General features: G+C 44.8%; 1 protein-coding gene across 1 annotated transcript in view; it reads left to right on the top strand.

The window, feature by feature from the left end:
• Nucleotides 1-11151: 11151 nt before the first annotated feature.
• Nucleotides 11152-25770, top strand: part of LOC132572982 (rho GTPase-activating protein 7-like) — a 247050-nt gene continuing 232431 nt past the window's right edge. The window contains exon 1 of the mRNA XM_060240613.1: nt 11152-11272. Within this exon, the coding sequence (XP_060096596.1) occupies nt 11206-11272 (67 nt within the window). The 5' untranslated portion in view covers nt 11152-11205. The remainder of the gene's footprint in view (nt 11273-25770) is intronic.

Genomic DNA, 25770 nt, shown 5'->3' on the forward strand with positions numbered 1-25770 from the left:
CTGAGAATGGGTTGACCCAAGGGCAACCAGCAAATTTCCATGCAAAAATGGATAGCAAGTAAGAAAATGTTGAGTTTAAGGAAGCAGGAGACCTCTGGGTGGTAAGGATAAAAGGGTATGTATGGGGCAAGGCTGTAGAGAGCTTTCAGATTGGGAAGACTACTAGATCTAGGAAGGGTCAAGGAGTCGGCAGGGGCTTTACATGCTCAGCAGGTTGATAGAAATAATATACATGAACAGATTGTAACAGTAAAACAATTATAAGAGTAAACCGCAGTATTTGCTAGAGGGGTGGAGTTGAAAGGAGTTAGTTTGCAATGTAAAAAAAGTGATTACGGGAAGCTAGACGGAAAGCCAAGGGTTCATCCTGCAGGCTGGATTGCCTACGGGTATGTACGGCTCACAAGAAGTGGAGGAGATGGGAGGCTCAATTTTAAGCACAGTACTGTTTGAAAAAAGCAACTGGAGATAAAGATGTGTATGGAGGGTAGAGAGCTGAATGTTATCACCATGTAGGGTAGTACTGTGAGATTTGATGAGGTCACTGTAGAGAGCAGGGCCAGCCCTAGGGTGTGTGTTGCCCCAGGCAGGCTCATGGCCTGCCGCCCGCATGGTGAACAAGCGATAGGAAGGAGGCAGGGTGGGCAAGCTACAGAGGAGGGGAAGGGATGCGCAAGTGGAGGAAGATGGCAGTGAGGAGGCGGACTAGGTGAGCTATGAAGGAGCAGGCGGGCAGAGGAAGATGACGAACGGCGGGGAGGAGATGGGCTGGGCAAGCTATGGTTCATAATAATTTTATATTTTACATAATAACATAAAAACAATAACACAAATGTTATAACAATGCAAAAGCAGTAAATGAAAAATACACATAAACGAACATTTTGGGGGAAGAGAACTTTGATCTGGTGGTTCTTCTAAGTTCATCTATCAGTTTCCATCACCCCTCGCCTTTATTACTACTATACCTGCATGTTCAGCCACTCATACATGAGCTGCCAAACCTCTTTACATTGATCTAACTTTGTTGCAAACAATTTGGTTGAGAGAAAGTCCATTTCAGCTATTGCCAACACTTTTTGCACAAATTCTTTCTTAGGTATTTGTGGTGTCTTCCGGTACCTAGCATATATAATTCTTGCTGCCGTAGTTGCATGGACCAAAAATCTAGCTTATATCTTAGAAATGGGATTTTGGCATATACTCAAAAGATAAAATTCGGGTAGGTGGTTTATATTTATTTTAAGTATTTTTTTGTAGCCAGGTGTGTAGTTGAGTCCAACAACTTCTCGCCTTTTCGCATTGCCACCACGTGATAAAACGAGCCAATTGTTTTCTGGCATTTCCAACATCTATTAGAGGTGTTCTGATATATCTTGGAGAGCTTCTCAGGAGTAATGTACCATCTATAAATCATCTTATATATGTTTTTTTTTTTTACATGTGAAAAAGTTTTTATTAAGAAAGAAATAGATACACAGAGAGAAAGAAACATAAAACAAACACACAAAATCAATGCAATCAACACTAACGAAGAAAGAAGAAAAACACAAACAAAATACATCTAAACATCTCAATGCGCCATACATTCAAAAAGGGAAGAAACACTGTACATTCTGGATATTTCAATGCGCAGTACATTCAGAATAGATCAATAGTCCAACATCTAACATCTAGGACAAATACCCAATCATACACACTTGGAGACGGAGAGGATTTAAGAAAAAGAAAAAATGATTACTCCATGCCAAAACCTCTACTTTTAGCCCATTTATAGATAGGGTCCCATTCCTCCTGACATTTTTGCACGTTACCATCTCTTAGTCTTGTGGACATTAAATCGGATTCTGCGGCATCCAACAGCTTATTAATAAATTCATCTCTATTAGGAGTTCTGTCGTTCTTCCAATACTTGGCATAGAGTATTCTGGCAATAGTAACCATATACAATAACAGTTTCAATTTTGTCATAGGCAGGTTTTGTCTACAAATATTAAGAAGATACAATTCCGGCACATGATTAATTTGTATTTTCAGAATTTTTTGGATCCAAATATTTGGATCCAATATTTTCTAGCATCTTTGCATTGCCTTATATATGTTTTCTTTAAGAGCAGAGGATCTAGCCATTTTTATGTTCGTTTTCCATAGCTTCTCCCAATCTGCTAATGCAATTGTATGACCAATATTCTGCATCCATTTAACCATGCCTTCTTTAACAATTTCTTCTTGCATTCTTAATTCTAGAAGTAGATTATATATTTTTGCAATCAATTTCTCTTCAGTACCAATCCAAATCAGGTCTAAATCGTTCATTTTTCTTTCAAATTCCAATATCTTGTCCTTCGTGTTATCTTGACTGGATATGTATCTTTGTCCACCAATCCAACTGCAAACCTGGATTGATCTTCAAATTTGCTTGGCTATCCAATAATGTATGGTAAGTGGGTATTTCGTCCCAGTTCAACAAATTGGGGTGTATCAATGCTTCAAGTGGGGATAACCACCTCGTCACCTTATTGAAAAATTGTGGTTTTATCCATTGCCAAGTTTTGTATGATGATTTCCTAATTTCATGTCTGTTAAATAAACAGGGGGTTGGTACCACATGTAAAAGTGCCATCCTCAAGGAAGGTCTCCATCTTCTACAACCAATGTTTTTTTGTTAGCTAGTGTGACCCAATCTTTAAGCCACACCAGTGAGCACGCTTTGTGATATAGCTGTCAGTCCGGAAGGCCGAGACCCCCTCTCTGCTTAACGTCTTGTAATGCTTTCAGTTTAATTCTAGGCCTCTTGTTCTGCCAAATGAATTTAGAAATTAGAGTGTTTAACTGCCGAAAAAAGATTTCTGGAATCATTTGAAACAAAAACAATGACCTTGGGAGGACATTCAATTTAACAGTCGCAATTATTCCTAGAAGAGACAACGGTATATCTCTCCACCTCTCTAAATCCTTTTTAATCTCTTTTAGGAGTTTATCATAGTTGTCAATTTTCTAATTCCAGCCGTAATATAAATATCTAAATATTTCACCTTTTTCTCATGTCCAGTTCTTTAATTTGTTCTTTTGTCATGTTCTTTGCCAAAAACTTAGTTTTCTTGTAATTAATTTTCAAACCGACAATTTGACCATATTGGATCAATTTATTTTTCAAAATTTCAATTGAAGAATTCGGATTTTCCAAAATAAGCACTACGTCATCTGCAAAGGCCTGTACTTTGTATTGTTCCCCTTTTATTTTTAGACCATTAATCTCGAATTCTTCTCGTACAGATTGAATCAGATATTCCAGCGATAACACGAACAACAATGGAGACAAAGGACACCCCTGCCTAGTACCTTGTTTAATATTTATTGGTTTCATCATTGTACCATTGATGTTTACTCTTGCCGTTTGTTGGGCTGGGCAAGCTATGAAGGAGGGGAAGGAGCAAGCAGAGGAAGAGGATGGATGGCAGTGAGGAGGTGGGCCAGGTAAGCTACGAAGAAGGGGAAGGAGCAGTCGGTCGGGGAAGATGGCAGACAGCAGGGAAGGAGGTGAGCCCAGCAAGCTATGAAGGAGGAGAAGGAGCAGGCGGAGGAAGATGACAGATGGCAGGGAGGAGGTGGGGCAGGCGAGCTATGGAGGAGGGAAAGGGACGGTTGGGTGGAGGAAGTAGCAAAGTAGGGATTTGTCTAGAGCATGGGGAGGGCCAATTTGGTGCCCCCACCCTGCTGGCGCCCTAGGCAAATGCCTAGCTTGCCTAGCAGGCGAGCCGGCCCTGGTAGATGGTGGGAGAAAGCCGATGCAGATTCCTTGGCCTTCAAACGAAGAAAAGCAACTTCTTCCTAGAATGCTAAACAGTTTCAAAGCTGCCCAGATGAACTTGGTATCTTGGGAGCAGGAAAGGCTAATTAGTTATATCAACGGCAACAGATGAAACACAAGAATCCTTTTGATTTGGTAGTGCAATCATTAATGATTTTGGTGAGGGTGATTGCCGTGAGGTGCAGATGGTGGGGAGCTGGAGAAGAAAGTTGACAATAGGAGTAGGCAGCATGATCTAGGAGTCTGGAGGCAAAGGGAAGATTATTGGTCTTTGGCTAGGGAGGGAGGCCCAAGAGATCTGGCTGGGTGGATGTTTTTAAACAGTAGGAAAGAAGCCAGCACCAATTGCCAGGTTGGTAGGGAGAATGGCAGGAAAAATAGTAAAAGGCTTTTGTGAGGGTATAGGGAATAATACTGGGAAAGTATTGGTAGTTTGTTCAACATTCAACTTTGTTGGTGGTTCGTTCAACATTCCCAGGGTATGAGCTATGTAGAGGCATCTGCCTGTATACACGAATATGATGGAAATGAAATGGAATATTGCTACAGAAATGAAACTAGATTGTGTCTTTGTGTCATATTTTGAGCCATAAGGAGTAAAAAGCTGTCTGCAAGAATACGGGACACATCATTATATTTCATTACATAACTAGGAATTAGACCTGTTATGAAGGGGAATATAATAGGTTCTAGAAAGAGGCTCTGGATGAGGGCCCCACCCCACCCTTGCTGTCTTTTCACCCACCCAAGTGAAGGCAAGGGAGCTGGTTGTAATTCTGAGTGATCTCCAACCCTCACCTGGAGATTGGCAACAACGGTTCTATGGGACAAAATGGCCGGTTTGGAGGGTGGAGTCTATGGCATTGTACCTGTCTGAGGGCCCACTCCTCAAACCCTACCCTCTCTAGGCTCCACCCCTCAAATCTCCCAAGTATTTTCTAACCTGGAGGTGGCAACTGCTAACTCACATTGGCTATCACAGTGGGGCAGCGGCTGAACCGGAGCAAGCATCCAGGCTTCATTAAGTCATGCCAGTCAAAAGAATAATTATTGGGGGCACGGGGGGGGGGGGCATGACGACAATGACACAGGCACTGAAGCTTAGCATTCCTTTCGCTTGAAGTGCATTGTTGCTGCCTTTTCCTGTCATATTCAGCTTTGTGGCATTTAGCATCAGTGTGAGCTTGTGGCATATATATATACATTTGCCTGGCATGGTTGTGTTATGGTATACCATAGAGTAGGGGAATTGATCTGACTCCAGCTTTTCATCTCCTCCCCACTCCCTGCAGCTTCTATCTAGGAAAAGGGCAGTCTTTCTCCACAGTGAGGACTAGGGTTGCCAATCCCCAGGTGGGGGCAGGGGATCCCCTGGTTTGGAGGCCCTCCCCCCGCTTCAGGGTCGTCAGAAAGCGGGGGGAGGGGAGGGAAACGTCTGTTGGAAACTCTGTTATTCCCTATGGAGATTTATTCCCATAGAAAATCATGGAGAATTGATCCGCGGTATCTGGGGTTCTGGGGGGGGGCTGTCTTTTGGGGTAGAGGCACCAAATTTTTAGTATAGCATCTAGTGCCTCTCCCCAAAATACCCTCCAAGTTTCAAAAAGATTGGACCAGGGGGTCCAATTCTATGAGCCCCAAAAGAAGGTGCCCCTATCCTTCATAATTTCCTATGGAAGGAAGGCATTGAAAAGATGTGCCGTCCCTTTAAATGTGATGGCCAGAACTCCCTTTGGAGTTCAATGATGTTTGTCACAGCCTTGATCTTGGCTCCACCCCTAATGTCTCCTGGCTCCACCCCCAAAGTCTCCTGGCTCCACCCCCAAAGTCCCCAGATATTTCTTCAATTGGACTTGGCAACCCTGGTGAGGACCAAAGCAGGAGCTCTCAAGATGACAGGCATCGTCTCCCTTGGAGGTGAGGGGGTGCGGAGTGAACACCTTCACTTTCTTTACTGAAAGAAGCCTCGGTTGTGTAGCAATAGTGTTTGGCTAGGGATGAGACTGAGGGGAGAAGGGAGAGAGGAAGTAACAGGAAAGAGGCAGCAGCCATTGCTTCTGAGAAAACACTCCCAGTGAGGCCAGACCGCCACCTTGTTGCAAGATGTCAGTGGCAGCTCCCTAACTGTGGCCTTCAGAGGCTGCATATGCTGGGAGACCGTCTGTGTGGGCTGTTGATGGGATAGCAAAGGACTGTTGCCAGCAGCGCCTTTCATGAGGCCAACTGACAGAGAGGACCCAGAGAGGAGCTGGAGATGTGTCTGTCTCTGAGGTAAAACTGTTGGTGTGTTCAACATTCCCAGGGTATGAGCTATGTAGAGGCATCTACCTATATACATGAATTATTACCTTCCATTTCTATGTGGTGGTGTGCCAAGAAGCTGAGAGCACAAAACGAGCTTTGCTCTAATCAGATGCCATCGCTTTCTCGAATAAAGCTTGGCTTGTCTTAAAGGTGCCACTGGACTCATGATTTGTGGTGATTCCTACCAATGTGGAAGCTGTTTCCCTTGAACTGTTGTGATAAAAACAGCACTATCCTTTGTGTAGCATGACAGAGGTTTGTCAGGCCTTAAAATCAACTCCGATAAATCTACCTTGTATCCTGTCAATTTACATCCAGAAACATCATTCTACATCAAGCGGCATTATCATTATACCTGAGTAGCCACCAAATGGAAATATTTAGGTACCGCTATTACAGTTTCTCTTGCTGACCTCCTGAAATTCAACCACAAGGAGCTCAAAGCTCATCGAAGATCATTTTGCACACTGGACAATTAAAAGATAACTCTTCTACAAAGAATCCGTTTAGTTAAGATGATTTTATTGCCAAAAAGTATATTTTACTTTGACCTACCTCTCTTTTGCAGAAATGGCAGAGGGACACTAACGATTTTATTTGGCAAAATAAGAAGCCTAGATTGAACTTTTATACCATGAGGCAGCCATATCAGCCAGGGGGCTTGGCAGTCCCAGATATCTGTCTTTATTATGATGCAATAGTACTAACAAATATAGTTAAACAATATAGATCCGCTTATGCTGTGGAATGGAAAATGTTAGACGAGACCAGTTTAAAATCCTACAATTTTTGTCAATCACTTCGGCATAGCCACTTACGATGCTTCATGGAATCCTCTAATCCCTTTTTAAAAGCTATTTTCAAAGTATGGAATAGAAATTCCATTCTTTTGGCTCCTCTCACTTCACTGTCGACCAAATTTATGAGCCACCACTTTTCTTTACCTTTATCTGGAGGAGATTGCATTTAACCCAGTTCAAGGATATTTTACTTCAGGGCCATTTGAGAACTAAGAGTGGTTTAGAATGTACCTACGATATTATTTTATCCTGGTTCAAATATTTACAAATTCAAAGTTTTATGGCAAGTCATAAGTTCCAGCCTCTCCTTAGAGCTAAACTTACAGATTTTGTACAATTTTTGTGCTCAGATGATATACCTATCAAGGTATGATTTCCTAAAATACAGATGCTTCTCAATTCTCACCCTCCATTTCAGTCACCTTGTAAGAAAGCTTGGTAGATTGACCTTCGCTGTTCCTTAAATGAAGATCTGTGGTCTAATGTTTGGTAGTCTCCTCCCCTTAGATCTAAATATATGCATATTAAACTCCAAGAATACAAAGTAGCGTCAAGATGACTGTCTCATTTAATTCCTTCGAGTTCTTCCAACTGTTCAAAGGCTGCAGGGGTTTAGGTATGTACTTTCACAACTGGTGGACCTGTCCGGTCATAGCAGCCTTTCGACACTTAATCCTACTAAAGGTTACTTATCTGCCTGGCCTGGTAGTACCAGTTTCTCCTCAAATACTCCTTTTAAATATTTGGGAGGGATACATGATAACCAAACCTCAGTGTGGACTTCTTTATCTTATGTTTACAGCAGCAAAATATGCCATTGCGCTGAAGTGGAGAAGGGCAGACGCTCCTTCAATTCAAGTTTGGGCAAACAAATTCTGGGAATTTTTTCTCCTAGACAAACTCACTGACAAACAATCCTGTATTGGGACTGGGTTCTGCACATCGCTACTATGTAAATGCGAACCCTTTCTAGTTTGGAATTTGGGTTCTTCCTTCATTCTGTCACAAGAGGTTCTTCCCCCATTCTGTCACAAGAGGAGTATTTCTCACTTTTGGGTTCACATTGAATCTTTATAATTAGCAGTTATGTTATTGGCTCTGAGCTGTAATGATGCGCCTTTTTTTGCACATGAAAAACCTTTTCCTTTCTTTTACTTATGTGTATTCCTTCCATTTGACATGTCGAAATGTGGCAGCTTCAAGGCTTTCTGTTGTTTTTATTGTAATTTGTTTTACTTGAATTAAAAAAAAAAGTTATGGATAAAATAAAACGGCAGAGGTTTTTAAAATTTTTCACAGTTTGTAAAAAAGAAAAATACGGATTAGCTCTATGTTCAAGGCCATCTTAAAACTAGTGTTATGGAACAGTTTTACCAGAGTGAACAATGTATAATATTGCCTCGAACTCTGGGAATATGTAAACTAAGCAAGCCAGCAGAGGGAGTAAAGAGATCACTGGTTTCAAACAGGAGATAACCTTACATCTTCCAGCGTTTCCACTTCTAATAGCATTAAGTGCTACTTTTCTGGGAACTGAGAGAGTCTGTTTAAATTGGGTGGTCTGTTTGAGCTGGACCAAGTTCAAGAAATACTAGCTAGTGAAGTTGGGGATATTTAGGTAATGACTTGCGTGATGGATAACGTTCATTCCGATTCATGGAAGTTAGATAGCAGAAGCAGAGTATCATGGTGGAATGATCAGTTTGTCAGAAGCCTGCTGTGTAACATTCTCAACCACAGAGTATGCAAAAGTGTTTTCCGGTTTTATGGACAAACATGACTACCTGAGCCATCTTGAACAAAGAAGAACCATATATACGCAGAGAGTGATGTCATTGTGCCGGTGACGTCACGTGCCAGCCGCTCGAGGAGCTTCTGGGAAAACTCTATGGTTTCCCCAGATGCTCTAGCGATGTTGCCAGCATGATGACATCGCTTGCAAGTAACGTCATCGCACTGGCAACGTCGGGAGACGATCCCCCTGCCGGCCCAATGTGGGCCGGAGGGTTGGGAACCTTCAGGGTGAGAGAACCCCCAATCCAGCCCAGGAACTTGGCAGCCCTAGATCCCAAGTTGCTGGAATGAAAGGGGGAGGCCTAATAGTAGGTGACGTCCGCTGCCTCACTGAAGGCCTGGCGGAAGAGCTCTGTTTTGCAGGCCCTGCAGAATTGGAGCAAGTCCTGCAGGGCCCAGTTCTCTGAAGGCAGTTCATTCTACCAGGCGGGGGCCAAGGCCAAAAAGCGTTGGCCCTAGTCAAGGGAAGTCAACGACTCAGATGAGGGACCACCAGAAAATGTTGGGTTGCTGTTCTAAAAGATCTGTGGTGCTCATATGGCTTGTTTTAATTTAAAAATGTAAAAGCATTGTCTTCCCATGCCGCTACTGCAGCCAGGGTCCCAGCTGAGCCATTGGGCCCGGACATGCTGGCTCATCACTGGGTGGTAGGGTTGCCAATCCCCAGGTGGGGACAGGGGATCCCCCGGTTTGGAGGCCCTCCCCCCGCTTCAGGGTCGCCAGAAAGCGGGGGGAGGGGAGGGAAATGTCTGCTGGGAACTCTGTTATTCCCTATGGAGATTTATTCCCATAGAAAATCATGGAGAATTGATCCGCGGGTATCTGGGGCTCTTGGGGCGCTGTTTTTGGGGTAGAGGCACCAAATTTTCAGTATAGCATCTAGTGCCTCTCCCCAAAATACCCCCCAAGTTTCAAAAAGATTGGACCAGGGGGTCCAATTTTATGAGCCCCAAAAGAAGGTGCTCCTATGCTTCATTATTTCCTAAGGAAGGAAGGAATTGAAAAGGTGTGCCGTCCCTTTAAATGTGATGGCCAGGACTCCCTTTGGAGTTCAATGATGCTTGTCACAGCCTTGATCTTGGCTCCACCCCTAATGTCTCCTGGCTCCACCCCCAAAGTCCCCAGATATTTCTTGAATTGGACTTGGCAACCCTACTTTGTGGGGGAGATGAGATTTCCCCCCCTGCAAGTGTTGTGGCCCCCTCCCCCTTGTAGCTTCTATAATAAAATATATACTATTGTAGGATAGGTAGCTCAAAACAGATACATTATCTATGAAACTATTTGCTGCTTTCAGAATGAATGATACCTTTTGAGTTTATTTATCCATTTCTGTAACCACATCAAAACATATGGCACTTTTTTTTTTACAGACATTTACAAGTCATAGTGAATCGGGCAAAATATAAACAAATTCCAGGTAAAATTACATATCCTATGCGGATTTCAGCGAGACAAGTAGAATATAAATAGGAAAATATATCTTCAAGATTTAGTAAGATGAGCAATATACAAAACTATGATAACTGAATACTTATAATGCAAATTCTGACATAAATATTGTGGAGACACGTTGCCTCTCTAGGCATACCGTTACTTTAAACAAGGCTTCCAAGGTGGTGAATTCCTTCTCATCACAAAAATGCACATATTGAAAGTAGGTGAAAAAAAGCATAACTGAAATATCTAGCCATACACAATGTGCCCATTGAAAGCAAAGAATGAAAAAAAGTATGTATTTTTAGAAACGCCTGTTTAAAAGTTCGCTGTAGAAAGGGTGGTATTTTGTCATAATCTAAACGCACTCTCTTTTCTCCTAAATAATTGCAGTGCATTGGGAATTAGCACAAAAGACTTAGGATGAATTTCCTCTGAAACATGAATAGCAAAGCATTCACATCACCAACGAGTCTTCCGTGGGTCACCATTTCCCTTGCGAAAGTAGTCATTGCAACAAATCACCTTCATCTTTTTCAATATTTTGCTATTATAACTGTTAGACAACAGGTACTTCAGCCTGCACTTTTCACTTTCTGAATTTCTAGTCGTCCTCCCTCTGGTCATAGAAAAGCGGAAGCCTGCATGGAGCAAAATGGAGTTCTGCTGTTTGAGAGGTTATGAGGAGTGAATTTCTTAAGAGTGAAGTGTCCACGTTTACCTAGAAATGAGTCCTTCTGAGATAAATGATGGTAAATACAATCCTGACCAACTCACAAGTAGCTGAGCAATAGTGGTCTATGTATCAGGAAGGACTCTATTTCTGTGTTGTTCATTTTTTGTCTAGAATATAGTGTGATACTTGGTTTGGACTCATTCTCAGTTTGTTCTGAGGAGATTATTTTACGCTGGGATGTCTATAGCTTTGTAATGGTGGTGTGATTTGGTCATAAAGAGGCTGTTTTAGGGACAGGTGAACCTTGTTAAAAGACCAGATGTCAGAGCAAAGGGGCAATCAAAGAAGAGCAGGCTTGCTTCACATGGTCTTTCAGTGGTGTTATGAAGAAAAGAAGAGGTAGTTTGAGAGAAGGGCTTGCTAAGTGCAACTTTTCAAGGGAACACAGAGGTAAGTAAGTTCCTTCTAGCAGGTACTAAAACAAGGGGGGCGTGATTTCTAGCAGGAAATGTGGGTAATGGAAAAGAGTTAAGTAAAATGTCTGCTTTCTCCTGTGTACATTCTTCTGTGAAATAACAGTTCATAAGAACATAAGAGAAGCCATGTTGGATCAGGCCAATGGCCCATCCAGTCCAACACTCTGTGTCACACACACAAAAATTTTATATATATATACACACACACACACACACATACATATATCTACACACTGTGGCTAATAGCTACTGATGGACCTCTGCTCCATATTTTTATCTAACCCCCTCTTGAAGCTGGCTATGCTTGTAGCCGCTACCACCTCCTGTGGCAGTGAATTCCACATGTTAATCACCCTTTGGGTGAAGAAGTACCTCCTTTTATCCATTCTAACCCGACTGCTCAGCAATTTCATCGAATGCCCACGAGTTCCTGCAACTTCAGTCTGTGAAAGAAAAAAACATGGGTGGAGGGGAAGATTATGGATTCGCATGTAATCTGTTGTTCCTCCCCGATGCTTGTTTATGTAGCGGGATGGGATAGTACTATTTTTGTTCTTTATCCTAGATGCAGCATAATTGGTTTTTGACGGAACAAAAAATTCTGAGCTACTGATGTAAGTGCTATTTTCTTTTTATTGTTTTCTCTGAAAGTGAATGTTGGGTAGTGATAAGTATAAAGGAGATGCGTCTTTTCTGTACCGCCGGTGTAACCAACCCAACTTGTTCTTTAAAAGCTGGGCACTGAGAGTCCCTAACCTCTTGTTTCTGTATGGAGATTGCTTTCTTGTAAGAAGACATGCTTCTAGTAAAGTATGTGAAGCAAGTAAGTCCCTTCTAGCAGGTGTTTGCATGGGCAAACACACAGCTCTAACGATGTTTAATGTTAGAAACCTACTGAGATGACAACTACCTTCAGAGAAGATACAGTCAACATGGTATACATAGGCCGTTTTCGCACTCACGTTTTACTGGCGCCACGACCCTCCTGACGCCGGCGAATCTGCGTGGATTTCGCACCAGAAGCGCCGGCGCTCCCAGAAGCGCCGGCTACTTCCGTCGCTAAGCCAGCGCAAACGGAAATCGCAAAGATGCAGGAAAACGTTTGCGCTGGCTTAGCGACGGAAGTAGCCGGCGCTTCTGGGAGCGCCGGCGCTTCTGGTGCGAAATCCACGCAGATTCGCCGGCGTCAGGAGGGTCGTGGCGCCAGTAAAACGTGAGTGCGAAAACACCCATAGAATGCCATTTGGAAAAAAGATGGGCTGTAAAAAAAAAAATCGATCTTCCTTTTTGTTGACTTCTGTTTTTCTTGTTACCTAACATCTTTCCCTGCATACTCCATGGGGAAACCTTTAACATGATCACACAGCTTACCACTTAGTTGCCAACCGCACACACTGCCTGTTCTTACGATTTAGCAAATATCCATGGGCATCACCAGCTTGTGATTGTGTCTGAATCAATGTAGGATTAGAAGGAACGTGGGCCAACTTAGAAATTCATAAGTGAAACAACATTTGACTTAGAAATAATTTGCATGTGTTTGCATCAAGACGTAAGCTTTTCTTTGCTCACTCTTGATCCTCCTCGATGCGCTTCTTGATTGCATTTATACAGGTGTTATGTCGAGTCAATTGATATAAAATTCACAAGTCATAGAAACGCTGAAAGTGGAGCGCCGAGCGAGCAAAAACTGAAGAATTGTGGTGGACTTAAGGCTAGCTGGTCATTTGTTTCTCTGCATAAACACATCTAATCGCTATAATGTGTTTTTTTTTTTTGAAAAAAAACAGTGACTCTGGGTGGTGGGGATTTTTTTCTCATTCAATAATTCTTAGTGCTAAGCATTTCCTGATGATAAAACAACAGGGGCCAATCTTATTCCCAGTGGGTGGGGTGTTGTGATCCCGAGATGTGGGAGGCAGGAAGGAGGGAGTTAAATGAAAACCATATGTTGTCTGGTTTTGCATCTGAAGTCCACGGAGTGTCATGCTATTGAGATGTAGATACTAGCTTCAGCTATTGGTCAGTCAGCTATCCTGGGAATCAGTTAGGAATGTACAGATGAGCAGCAGAGTAAAGATGAGAGGCGTGCCTTCATGGGTACAAGCCCAGCATTCTTCACTGGCAGTTCTGCTGATCCTTCCATCACACAGGTAATTGCCAAGGTGAGCAACAATCCTTAGGATTTTTAAAAGATTCTGTTACCTGGCAATTATGGATGTTCGGGTAGCCCTGTAAAAGAGAAGAATAGCATTTACTGTTACACGTTTTAGTTACGTATTTGGGCATTCTAAAATAATGCTTTTCCTTTTTTGTTCTGCTGGCACCCATCAAAGCTGCTTACATAAAGTTATTTTTAGCACTGGCCATCACTTTTGCTAGCAACTGTAGGTTGATAGAATTCAGGTCTTCAAGTCCAATTCAAGAAATATCTGGGGGCTTTGGGGGTGGAGCCAGGAGACTTTGGGGGTGGAGCCAGGAGACATTAGGGGTGGAGCCAAGATAAAGGCTGTGACAAGCATCATTGAACGCCAAAGGGAGTTCTGGCTCTCACATTTAAAGGGACGGCACACCTTTTCAATTCCTTCCTTCCATAGGAAATAATGAAGCATAGGGGCACCTTCTTTTGGGGCTCATAGAATTGGACCCCCTGGTCCAATCTTTTTGAAACTTGGGGGGTATTTTGGGGAGAGGCACCAGATGCTATACTGAAACTTTGGTGCTTCTACTCCAAAAAACAGCCCCCAGAGCCCCAGATACCCGCGGATCAATTCTCCATGATTTTCTATGGGAATAAATCTCCCTAGGGAATAATAGAGTTCCCAGCAGACATTTCCCTCCCCTCCCCCCACTTTCTGACAACCCTGAAGCGGGGGGAGGCCCTCCAAACCGGGGGATCCCCTGCCCCCACCTGGGGATTAGCAACCCTATCTTCTAGTGTTCTGGACTATATAGGACCACCCATGGTGTCCTCGTATAATTTGTAGTCCTGTAGCCCTAATGAGTGCAGAAAGGCACGGTATACATTTTGTAAATAAATAAAATGTGTGCACAGGTACAGAAAACATCCTTCCTCCCACAGGATTACTTCCCCCCCCCCCTAGGGTTGCCAAGTCCAATTAAAGAAAAATCTGGGGACTTTGGGGGCGGAGCCAGGAGACTTTGGGGGTGGAGCCAGGAACAAGGATGTGACAAGCATAATTGAACTCCAAGGGAGTTCTGGCCATCACATTTAAAGGGACAGCTCACCTTTTTAAATGCCTTTCTTCCATAGGAAATAATTAAGGATAGGGGCACCATCTTTTGGGGCTCATAGAATTGGACCCTCTGGTCCAATCGTTTTGAAACTTGGGGGGTATTTTGGGGAGAGGCACTAGATGCTATACTAAAAATTTGGTGCCTCTACCTCAAAAAATAGCCCCCCCAGAGCCCCCAATACTCATGGATTAATTCCCTATTATTCCCTATGGGAATTGTTCTCCATAGGGAATAATAGAGTGCCTAGTAGACATTTCCCTCCCCCCCCACACGCTTTCTAAAGGGGGGGGGAGGGCCTCCATACCAGGGAATCCCCCCTCCCTGCCCCCTCCCTCTCTCTCACACACAAATACTTACTGGGTCTTCTTCCCTCTGCCTGCTGTGAAAATGAAAGCAAAGAAAGGGAGGGGCCGTTCTCTGAAGCCCTTCCTGTTTCCTCCTTCCTGCCCAGCCTTAAAGGAGCAGACATTTACAAACTGCTCAGGAGCTCTACACCAATATGAACCCTACAGGTATGTTCTCCCCCCCCCCCATGCCCCCGCTTCCTGATTTCTGGAGACCGGGGGATGAAGCTGCGAACCCAGAAGTCTCCCGCCAAAGCGGGGGGGTTGGGAAGCCTACCCCCCCCCACCCATAGCCATGAGAAAAATTCTTATCGATAAATCCCACTGCTTTCAAGAGTCTGTTTTGAGGACTAAGAATTCTTGGACAGATCTGCCAGATAACAGGAAACATTATGCTGACGATGACTTGAACAATAAATTCCTATTTCATGCTTGAAACAAGTTGCATCAGGAAGGCTTTTTATATAAACACATGCTGTTTGATTCAGGAAGACAAGATAACAGCGCAGAGTTACATCACTGTTCTCCCCACCATCACCATTGAAATGGCTTGCTGACCGATTTCCAGAAGCACAGAATGATATCTATTTGCTGAGATGTTTCTTCCTATCACCATTTAATTTGAAGTTTGTTTATATCTTGGAACGTGACATTTTTTTTTTCTCAGCTGTGGCTGTATTGTACACTGGAGCTACTGGCAAATCAGTGTGAATGAAAGCAGTCCTGCTATTTGCATCGCAAAGGATTTATTGTGATGGGTGTGGCTTCGTAAAGAGTTTCTTTGATTGAAAATGTTGAGTGGTCACGCTGGCTGCTGTGGTCGCAGGTACTCTCTCCCATTTCTGAGGCCACAGTGCTGAATTAGCAGCCAGCTGCCATTTGCAGCCATGACTTGTGGGGAGGGGGGGGAGAAGCAAGAGCAGAAGGATCAACTGGCTACATGGTTGGCAGGGAGGGGCCCGTCCTGGTGGCAACCGGCAAGGAACCAGTCAGGTCTGCAGAGCTGTGGGTCAATGGAGGTGGCGCCTCAGACATTGGAGGTCTGGCTGTGGCCTGCCCCCTTCTTCTCTTTAAGGTGGTTGCTGCTGGGTTATGGCCCTCAGTTGGCTGTAGGGTTGCCAAGTCCAATTTAAGAAATATCTGGGGACTTTGGGGGTGGAGCCAGGAGACATTAGGGGTGGAGCCAAGATCAAGGCTGTGACAAGCATCATTGAACGCCAAAGGGAGTCCTGGCCATCACATTTAAAGGGACCGCACACCTTTTCAATTCCTTCCTTCCATAGAAAATAATGGATAGGGGCACCTTCTTTTGGGGCTCACAGAATTAGACCCCCTGGTACGATCTTTATGAAACTTAGGGGGTATTTTGGGGAAAGGCACTAGATGCTATATGGAAAATCTGGTGCCTCTACCCCAAAAAACAGCCCCCCCAGAGCCCCAGATACCCGTGGATCAATTCTCCATGATTTTCTATAGGAATAAATCTCCCTAGGGAATAATAGAGTTCCCAGCAGACATTTCCCTCCCCTCCCCACGCTTTCTGACGACCCTGAAGTGGGGGGAGGGTCTCCAAACCGGGGGATCCCCTACCCCCACGTGGGGATTGGCAACCCTAGTTGGCTGCAATCTAATCTACTTGAGGTATATTTGCAAAAGTTTCTGTCAGAGAAAAAGAAAGACACCGTCCATCAACATAGTATATCTACCAATCGGCTTTTTAGCATTTAATATATATATGAAAGAATGCTATTAACAAAGAAGACTATGTAAAATAAGAACAAGCCTTTAATGATACATCAATCAGGGTTTTTTTTCTCAACAGCTGCTGATAATATTTGATACTGTTTGAACTTTCCTTAGCCACTTTGATTCCTAACTGGACACATGTGGGAAAGGGAGCAATATTGTGCATGCATGAGGGTATGTTGCTAGCGTTCTCAAAATGTGTTTTCTGTTTAAAATTCTGAGTGCAGCCTCAGAGGACAAACTAATATATTTTAATATATTTCAATATACTTTGGTAAGAGACTTAAGGAATGGCAAGATAGCATTGCATTTCCTTTGAGAATTTGAAATTGCAGTTTAACCTCTGGGTTTCATATCATTATACTGAATAAACAGCTGGACATCCCAGTTCTGCCATTGCAGTGCATACAAAAATTGACTATTCCAGTACTTCAACTTCATAAGGAGGCAAACTTTTGCACCTATCAGGAGAATATACTACTTCTTTACGGGACGTGATATAAATGGGAGTCAGTACTAAACTAATGTGAGAACTGTGTCACTTGTGCTGTATGTGAGAATTTCCAGAAATTATTTTAAGTAATAAAATACTTTTTAAAACACATGTTATTACGTGTATAATCATGATATGCCAAATGCATGCATTTAGGGTTGGCAAGTCCAATTTAAGAAATATCTGGGGACTTTGGGGGTGGAGCCAGGAGACATTAGGAGTGGAGCCAAGATCAAGGCTGTGACAAGCATCATTGAACTCCAAAGGGAGTTCTGGCCATCACATTTAAAGGACGGCACACCTTTTCAATGCCTTCCTTCCATAGAAAATAATGAAGGATAGGGGTACCTTCTTTTGGGGCTCATAGAATTGGACCCCCTGGTCCAATCCTTTTGAAACTTGGGGGATATTTTGGGGAGAGGCACTAGATGCTGTACTGAAAATTTGGTGCCTCTACCCCAAAAAACAGCTCCCCCCCAGAGCCCCAGATACCCGTGGATCAATTCCCCATGATTTTCTATGGGAATAAATCTCCATAGGGAATAACAGAGTTCCCACCAGACATTTCCCTCCCCTCCCCCCGTTTTCTGACGACCCTGAAGCGGGGGGAGGGCCTCCAAACCGGGGGATCCCCTGCCCCCACCTGGGGATTGGCAGCCCTAAATGCATTCCTACAGAATGTATAGGGCTTGGACCAAATAGAAATTTCTACTGATGGGGGCAAGAGGGCAATTTTTGCTGACTTTTCTCTGCCACTGTATACCTCCAGTTCTCTCCTTATGCTGTGCTTGGGGTTTTCTGTCCTCTTTGAGCAGCATTGAGGAGGCTGCAGGAGGGAGGAAGTAAAGTCATGCTCTATTTATGGAAATTCCTTTGAGTAGTGAAGAATTTGTGTGAGATGTAGCCCACCCTACCTTTAAGATTAAATGGTAGTGTCAAAAGCAATGTCAGCTGGTGGGACATAGGAAACTATTTAACAATATTGTGCTGCTTCAGTAATTCTGGAATATGTGACACTTTGGCCTTAAGAACATAAGAAAAGCCATGTTGGATCAGGCCAATGGCCCCTCCAGTCCAACACTCTGAGTCACATAAGAACATAAGAGAAGCCATGTTGGATCAGGCCAGTGGCCCATCCAGTCCAACACTCTGTGTCACATAAGAACATAAGAGAAGCCCTGTTGGATCAGGCCAATGGCCCCTCCTGTTCAACACTCTGTGTCACATAAGAACAGAAGAGAAGCCCTGTTGGATCAGGCCAGTGGCCCATCCAGTCCAACACTCTGTGTCACATAAGAACATGAGAGAAGCCCTGTTGGATCAGGCCAGTGGCTCCTCCAGTCCAACACTCTGTGTCCCATAAGAACATGAGAGAAGCCCTGTTGGATCAGGCCAGTGGCCCCTCCAGTCCAACACTCTGTGTCCCATAAGAACATAAGAGAAGCCATGTTGGATCAGGCCAATGGCCCCTCCAGTCCAACACTCTGAGTCACATAAGAACATAAGAGAAGCCATGTTGGATCAGGCCAATGGCCCATCCAGTCCAACACTCTGAGTCACATAAGAACATAAGAGAAGCCATGTTGGATCAGGCCAATGGCCCATCCAGTCCGTCACATAAGAACATAAGAGAAGCCATGTTGGATCAGGCCAATGGCCCATCCAGTCCAACACTCTGTGTCACATAAGAACATAAGAGAAGCCGTGTTGGATCAGGCCAGTGGCCCATCCAGTCCAACACTCTGAGTCACATAAGAACATAAGAGAAGCCATGTTGGATCAGGCCAGTGGCCCCTCCAGTCCAACACTCTGTGTCACATAAGAACATAAGGGAAGCCATGTTGGATCAGGCCAATGGCCCATCCAGTCCGTCACATAAGAACATAAGAGAAGCCATGTTGGATCAGGCCAATGGCCCATCCAGTCCAACACTCTGTGTCACATAAGAACATAAGAGAAGCCATGTTGGATCAGGCCAATGGCCCATCCAGTCCAACACTCTGAGTCACATAAGAACATAAGAGAAGCCATGTTGGATCAGGCCAGTGGCCCCTCCAGTCCAACACTCTGTGTCACATAAGAACATAAGAGAAGCCATGTTGGATCAGGCCAATGGCCCATCCAGTCCATCACATAAGAACATAAGAGAAGCCATGTTGGATCAGGCCAATGGCCCATCCAGTCCAACACTCTGTGTCACATAAGAACATAAGAGAAGCCATGTTGGATCAGGCCAATGGCCCATCCAGTCCAACACTCTGAGTCACATAAGAACATAAGAGAAGCCATGTTGGATCAGGCCAGTGGCCCCTCCAGTCCAACACTCTGTGTCACATAAGAACATAAGAGAAGCCATGTTGGATCAGGCCAATGGCCCATCCAGTCCGTCACATAAGAACATAAGAGAAGCCATGTTGGATCAGGCCAGTGGCCCCTCCAGTCCAACACTCTGTGTCACATAAGAACATAAGAGAAGCCATGTTGGATCAGGCCAATGGCCCATCCAGTCCAACACTCTGTGTCACATAAGAACATAAGAGAAGCCATGTTGGATCAGGCCAATGGCCCATCCAGTCCAACACTCTGAATCACATAAGAACATAAGAGAAGCCATGTTGGATCAGGCCAGTGGCCCCTCCAGTCCAACACTCTGTGTCACATAAGAACATAAGAGAAGCCATGTTGGATCAGGCCAATGGCCCATCCAGTCCGTCACATAAGAACATAAGAGAAGCCATGTTGGATCAGGCCAATGGCCCATCCAGTCCAACACTCTGTGTCACATAAGAACATAAGAGAAGCCATGTTGGATCAGGCCAATGGCCCATCCAGTCCAACACTCTGAGTCACATAAGAACATAAGAGAAGCCATGTTGGATCAGGCCAGTGGCCCCTCCAGTCCAACACTCTGTGTCACATAAGAACATAAGGGAAGCCATGTTGGATCAGGCCAATGGCCCATCCAGTCCGTCACATAAGAACATAAGAGAAGCCATGTTGGATCAGGCCAATGGCCCATCCAGTCCAACACTCTGTGTCACATAAGAACATAAGAGAAGCCGTGTTGGATCAGGCCAGTGGCCCATCCAGTCCAACACTCTGTGTCACATAAGAACATAAGAGAAGCCATGTTGGATCAGGCCAGTGGCCCATCCAGTCCAACACTCTGAGTCACATAAGAACATAAGAGAAGCCGTGTCGGATCAGGCCAACGGCCCATCCAGTCCAACACTCTGTGTCACATAAGAACATAAGAGAAGCCAAGTTGGATCAGGCCAATGGCCCATCCAGTCCAACATTCTGTGTCACACAGTGGCCAAAAAACCCAAGTGCCATCAGGAGGTCCACCAAGACTACTAGAAGCCCTCCCACTGTGGGGCCAGGACTACTGGAAGCCCTCCCACTGTGCCCCACCAAGCACCAAGAATACAGAGCATCACTGCCCCAGACAGAGTTCCAACAATACGTTGTGGCTAATAGCCACTGATGGACCTTTGCTCCATATATTTATCCAATCCCCTCTTGAAGAAGGCTATGCTTGTAGCTGCCACCACCTCCTGTGGCAGTGAATTCCAGGTGTTAATCACCCTTTGGGTGAAGAAGTACTTCCTTTTATCTGTTCTAACCTGACTGCTCAGCAATTTCTGTTTTATCCACTGTAACAATGCATACAACCGGATATTTCAAGGTGAAATACATTTTAACTGCAGGAATAGCCAGTTAACAACTCTTAACTCCTTGGGGGCCTTTGGACCTCCTGTGGTCGTCAGCATTCCATATTGTTGCTACTATTCTCTTGAATCTGTTTTCTTTCACTCCTGTCTGGAGGTCATTCCATTCCTTCTTTGGAAGGCTCAGCCCTTACTTGTATTTATAAGCACACATTTACTGCCAAGTTAACATAGGATGGCAACTGTTTATCTGAACCTCCAGGGCAGAGTACTTTTCTACTTCCACAAACATTTTAACACCCTTACTTTGCTTCGAGTCAGGAGTAAGGTAAGATAGTCATAAGTCAGCTACAAATTCACCGCGACTGTAAAGTTGCATGGGCTTTTACGTATTTAAAACTAAATTTTGTGATCCACTCCTTTATTGCTGCTTCAGAAAAAAAGCCCCTTGCAACATTATGCACTGTGTCAATTTTAAAACAAGTCCAGGGTATTTTGCTGCAGCACGAAGCAGAGTGAGGCAGGCTGAAATACAACCCTAAGATACCATGTGATGTCATATAGAATGCCACAGCACAAATCTTGGTGCCTGCATGGCCATATTGAGCAGCCTGCCAAGGACTGCGCTCGGGCATGCTCTGTGAAGTGTGAGGAAGCTGGGATGTACCTAATAAGATTGCATACTGTTTCACTGGTTCCCCTAAAGAGAGCCAGTTTGGTGTAGTGGTTAAGTGCGTGGACTCTTATCTGGGAGAACCGGGTTTGATTCCCCACTCCTCCACTTGCACCTCCTGGCATGGCCTTCGGTCAGCCATAGCTCTGGCAGAGGTTGTCCTTGAAAGGGAAGCTGCTGTTAGAGCCCTCTCCAGCCCCACCCACCTCACAGGGTGTCTGTTGTGGGGGAGGAAGGTAAAGGAGATTGTGAGCCGCTCTGAGACTCTGGAGTGGAGGGCGGGATATAAATCCAATATCTTCATCTACCTCACAGGGTGTCTGTTGTGGGGGAGGAAGGTAAAGGAGATTGTGAGCCGTTCTGAGACTCTTTGGAGTGGAATGCGGGATATAAATCCAATATCTTCATCTACCTCACAGGGTGTCTGTTGTGGGGGAGGAAGGTAAAGGGGATTGTGAGCCGCACTGAGACTCTTCGGAGTGGAGGGCGTGATATAAATCCAATATCTTCATCTACCTCACAGGGTGTCCGTTGTGGGGGAGGAAGGTAAAGGAGATTGCGAGCCGCTCTGAGACTCTTCGGAGTGGAGGGCGGGATATAAATCCAATATCTTCATCTACCTCACAGGGTGTCTGTTGGGGAGGAAGGGAAAGGAGATTGTGAGCCGCTCTGAGACTCTTTGGAGTGGAGGGCGGGATATAAATCCAATATCTTCATCTACCTCACAGGGTGTCTGTTGTGGGGGAAGAAGGGAAAGGAGATTGTGAGCCGCTCTGAGACTCTTCGGAGTGGAGGATGGGATATAAATCCAATATCTTCATCTACCTCACAGGGTGTCTGTTGTGGGGGAGGAAGGGAAAGGAGATTGCGAGCCGCTCTGAGACTCTTTGGAGTGGAGGGCGGGATATAAATCCAATATCTTCATCTACCTCACAGAGTGTCTGTTGTGGGGGAGGAAGGTAAAAGGGATTGTAAGCGGCTCTGAGACTCTTCGGAGTGGAGGGCGTGATATAAATCCAATATCTTCATCTACCTCACAGGGTGTCTGTTGTGGGGGAGGAAGGTAAAGGAGATTGCGAGCCGCTCTGAGACTCTTCGGAGTGGAGGGCGGGATATAAATCCAATATCTTCATCTACCTCACAGGGTGTCTGTTGTGGGGGAGGAAGGGAAAGGAGATTGTGAGCTGCTCTGAGACTCTTCGGAGTGGAGGGCGTGATATAAATCCAATATCTTCATCTACCTCACAGGGTGTCTGTTGTGGGGGAGGAAGGGAAAGGAGATTGTGAGCCGCTCTGAGACACTTCGGAGTGGAGGGCGGGATATAAATCCAATATCCTCTTCTGATGCCTCAAGCAATTGCTTAGACACACAGATGAAACGGAGAGAAGAGAAAGGCGCTGCCAGCTTTCATCCTGTCTCGGCATCCTTGCAGGTTAATACACAGTTGCCATCCTTGTCCTGAACTACAACGTGTGTCTGTATCTTCTTTTTTTTTAGCCAGTGATTACTCCAACTATCCCCTTGCTGCAGGAGCACCCAGCTAACTGAAAAAAACATTGTTCTGCATGCTTTTGTGACTGCTGGAGCGCCATAATTCACTTGGCAAGTATGGCGTAGTTAGGGTTGCCAAGTCCAATTCAAGAAATATCTGGGGACTTTGGGGGTGGGGCCAGGAGACATTAGGGGTGGAGCCAAGATCAAGGCTGTGTTAAGCATCATTGAACTCCAAAGGGAGTCCTGGCCCTCACATTTAAAGGGACGGCACACCTTGTCAATTCCTTCCTTCCATAGGAAATAATGGATAGGGGCACCTTCTTTTGGGGCTCACAGATTTGGACCCCCTGGTCCAATTTTTTTGAAACTTGGGGGGTATTTTGGGGAAAGGCACTAGATGCTATACAGAAAATCTGGTGCCTCTACCCCAAAAAACAGCCCCCACAGAGCCCCAGATACCCGTGGATCAATTCTCCATTATTTTCTATGGGAATAAATCTCCCTAGGGAATAATAAAGTTCCCAGAAGACATTTCCCTCCCCTCCCCCTGCGTTCTGACGACCCTGAAGCGGGGGGAGGGTCTCCAAACCGGGGGATTCCCTGCCCCCACCTAGGGATTGGCAACCCTAGTAGTTCTGAGCTGGACTGAGCATTTTAAGAGCTTGTCCTTATTGCATCCTCGTACATAAATTTAAATAGTTTGCAACAATACAAAATTTCACCTATGAACTATGTACTTCATTCTATGTACACTCTGCCGAAGTTCATTATGGACAGTTGGCAATATATTGGAGGTTGGATCTCAGGGCCCTGAATTCCATCCCTGTTGCGGTAACATGGAATTCATGGTGACTTTTGCATTTCCTCTGTGCAAACTGTACTCGGCTTCAGCATTATGGAAAGAAATCTTTATGTCCCTAAATTTCTAGCGGGCAGCAAATTACAGCAAAGCAAGGCTTTACGGAGCTGCCAAAACAAACTCAGTCTTAGAAGAGCAGTCTGTTTGTATGCAAGCACTTGGCCTCCTAAGGGCTCTGACCTTGTAAGCAGTTACAGAATCCAGCTTTTGGGGGGGGGGGGTCATGAGAAGCAGCCATGAATGGGATGAGAATGTAAACAAAGGGCCAGATGCCAGCTCCCCAGATCAGCAGGAGTGTGTGTGTGTGGGGGGGGGGACTGGGGTGGTGATATGCAGTTCTTCAAAGCTGAATTTCAGTTTATTTCAGCAGAGTTTTCCGCCCACCCCTGTTTTGCTTGTCAAAAAGGTGCGACTGACAGTGTTTGAGTAGCACTGACATAAGTCAGTCCCTTTGAAACTGTGTAACTAAACATCAGCTGCCGCCAATTTGCTGCTTGTGTATTTTAGTCGAAGGTTTCTTTTATGCTCTATCTCAGATGTTCGGGACAGTACAAAATGGACCGTAGTCTCATCAGGTAAGTTAACACGAGTAACTTATGTTCATTCACACGTTACAAGGAAAAGAAGAGGAGGCTGTTTGAGAGCCAAACTAGACATTTGCTTTTCAAAACACCAACACAGCAGTGGCAGGGAATGGCTGTTTAAAAATGAAGCAGAGCCAGTTTGGTGTAGTGGTTGTGTGCGGACTGTTACTTGGGAGAACCGAGTTTGATTTTCCACTCCTCCACTTGCAGCTGCTGGAATGGCCTTGGGTCAGCCATAGCTCTGGCAGAGGTTGTCCTTGAAAGGGCAGCTGCTGTGTGAGCCCTCTCCAGCCCCACCCACCTCACAGGGTGTCTGTTGTGGGGAAGGAAGGGAAAGGAGATTGTGAGCCGCTCTGAGACTCTTCGGTGTGGAGGGCGGGATATAAATGCAATATCTTCATCTACCTCACAGGGTGTCTGTTGTGGGGGAGGAAGGTAAAGGAGATTGTGAGCAGCTCTGAGACTCTTCGGCGTGGAGGGCAGGATATAAATCCAATATCTTCATCTACCTCACAGGGTGTCTGTGGTGGGGGAGGAAAGTAAAGGAGATTGTGAGCCGTTCTGAGACTCTTTGGAGTGGAGGGCGGGATATAAAACCAATATCTTCATCTACCTCACAGGGTGTCTGTTGTGGGGGGGGGGAGGAAGGTAAAGGAGATTGTGAGCCATTCTGAGACTTTTCGGCATGGAGGGCGGGATATAAATCCAATATCTTCATCTACCTCATAGGGTGTCTGTTGTGGTAGGGGGAAGGTAAAGGAGATTGTGACTGCTCTGAGACTCAAAGTGGAAGGCAAGATATAAATCCAGTATCATCATCATCATCATCCGGGAGTCAGAACATCACATCATAGGAAGGAAGGAAGATTTTCTGCCATCTTCTTTGTACCTTTGGGAATGCAAACTGGGCATGGGAAACCCAGACTCAGCTATTTAAAAAAAATGAAACATCTAGTTTGGCCTTGAGAATGGGTCTTAGTATACCCTTTAAGTCCTGGGATTCCATGAAGTAGCTGTTATACATAACTGTCTTTATTTGTTGTTTCTTTTGTCTTCCAATGAGCCGGATTGCTTGCAGACGCAAGAATCATGAGACGAGTCAAAAGCTTTGGGTTAAAGAAGGGTGGTAGCTTTCAAAGAACCGCAGTAGTTGTCAGGAATGTGTCTACTTGTCATACCCCAGTGTCCGTATGAGCACCCCTTGAGCTGAGCTGTAGGCAATACTCTCCTTGCCACAATCCCAGATTCTAGTTCCAAGCCCAGTTCAACTGCTGTTTGCATCTTCCACTTGTAGGAGTTGCCAGTTGCCTTGAGATAAATGTCCTGTCCCCATAATGGAGATTTAGTGG

The sequence above is a fragment of the Heteronotia binoei genome, chromosome 5 (genome assembly GCF_032191835.1).
Source record: "Heteronotia binoei isolate CCM8104 ecotype False Entrance Well chromosome 5, APGP_CSIRO_Hbin_v1, whole genome shotgun sequence".
NCBI lineage: Eukaryota > Metazoa > Chordata > Lepidosauria > Squamata > Gekkonidae > Heteronotia > Heteronotia binoei.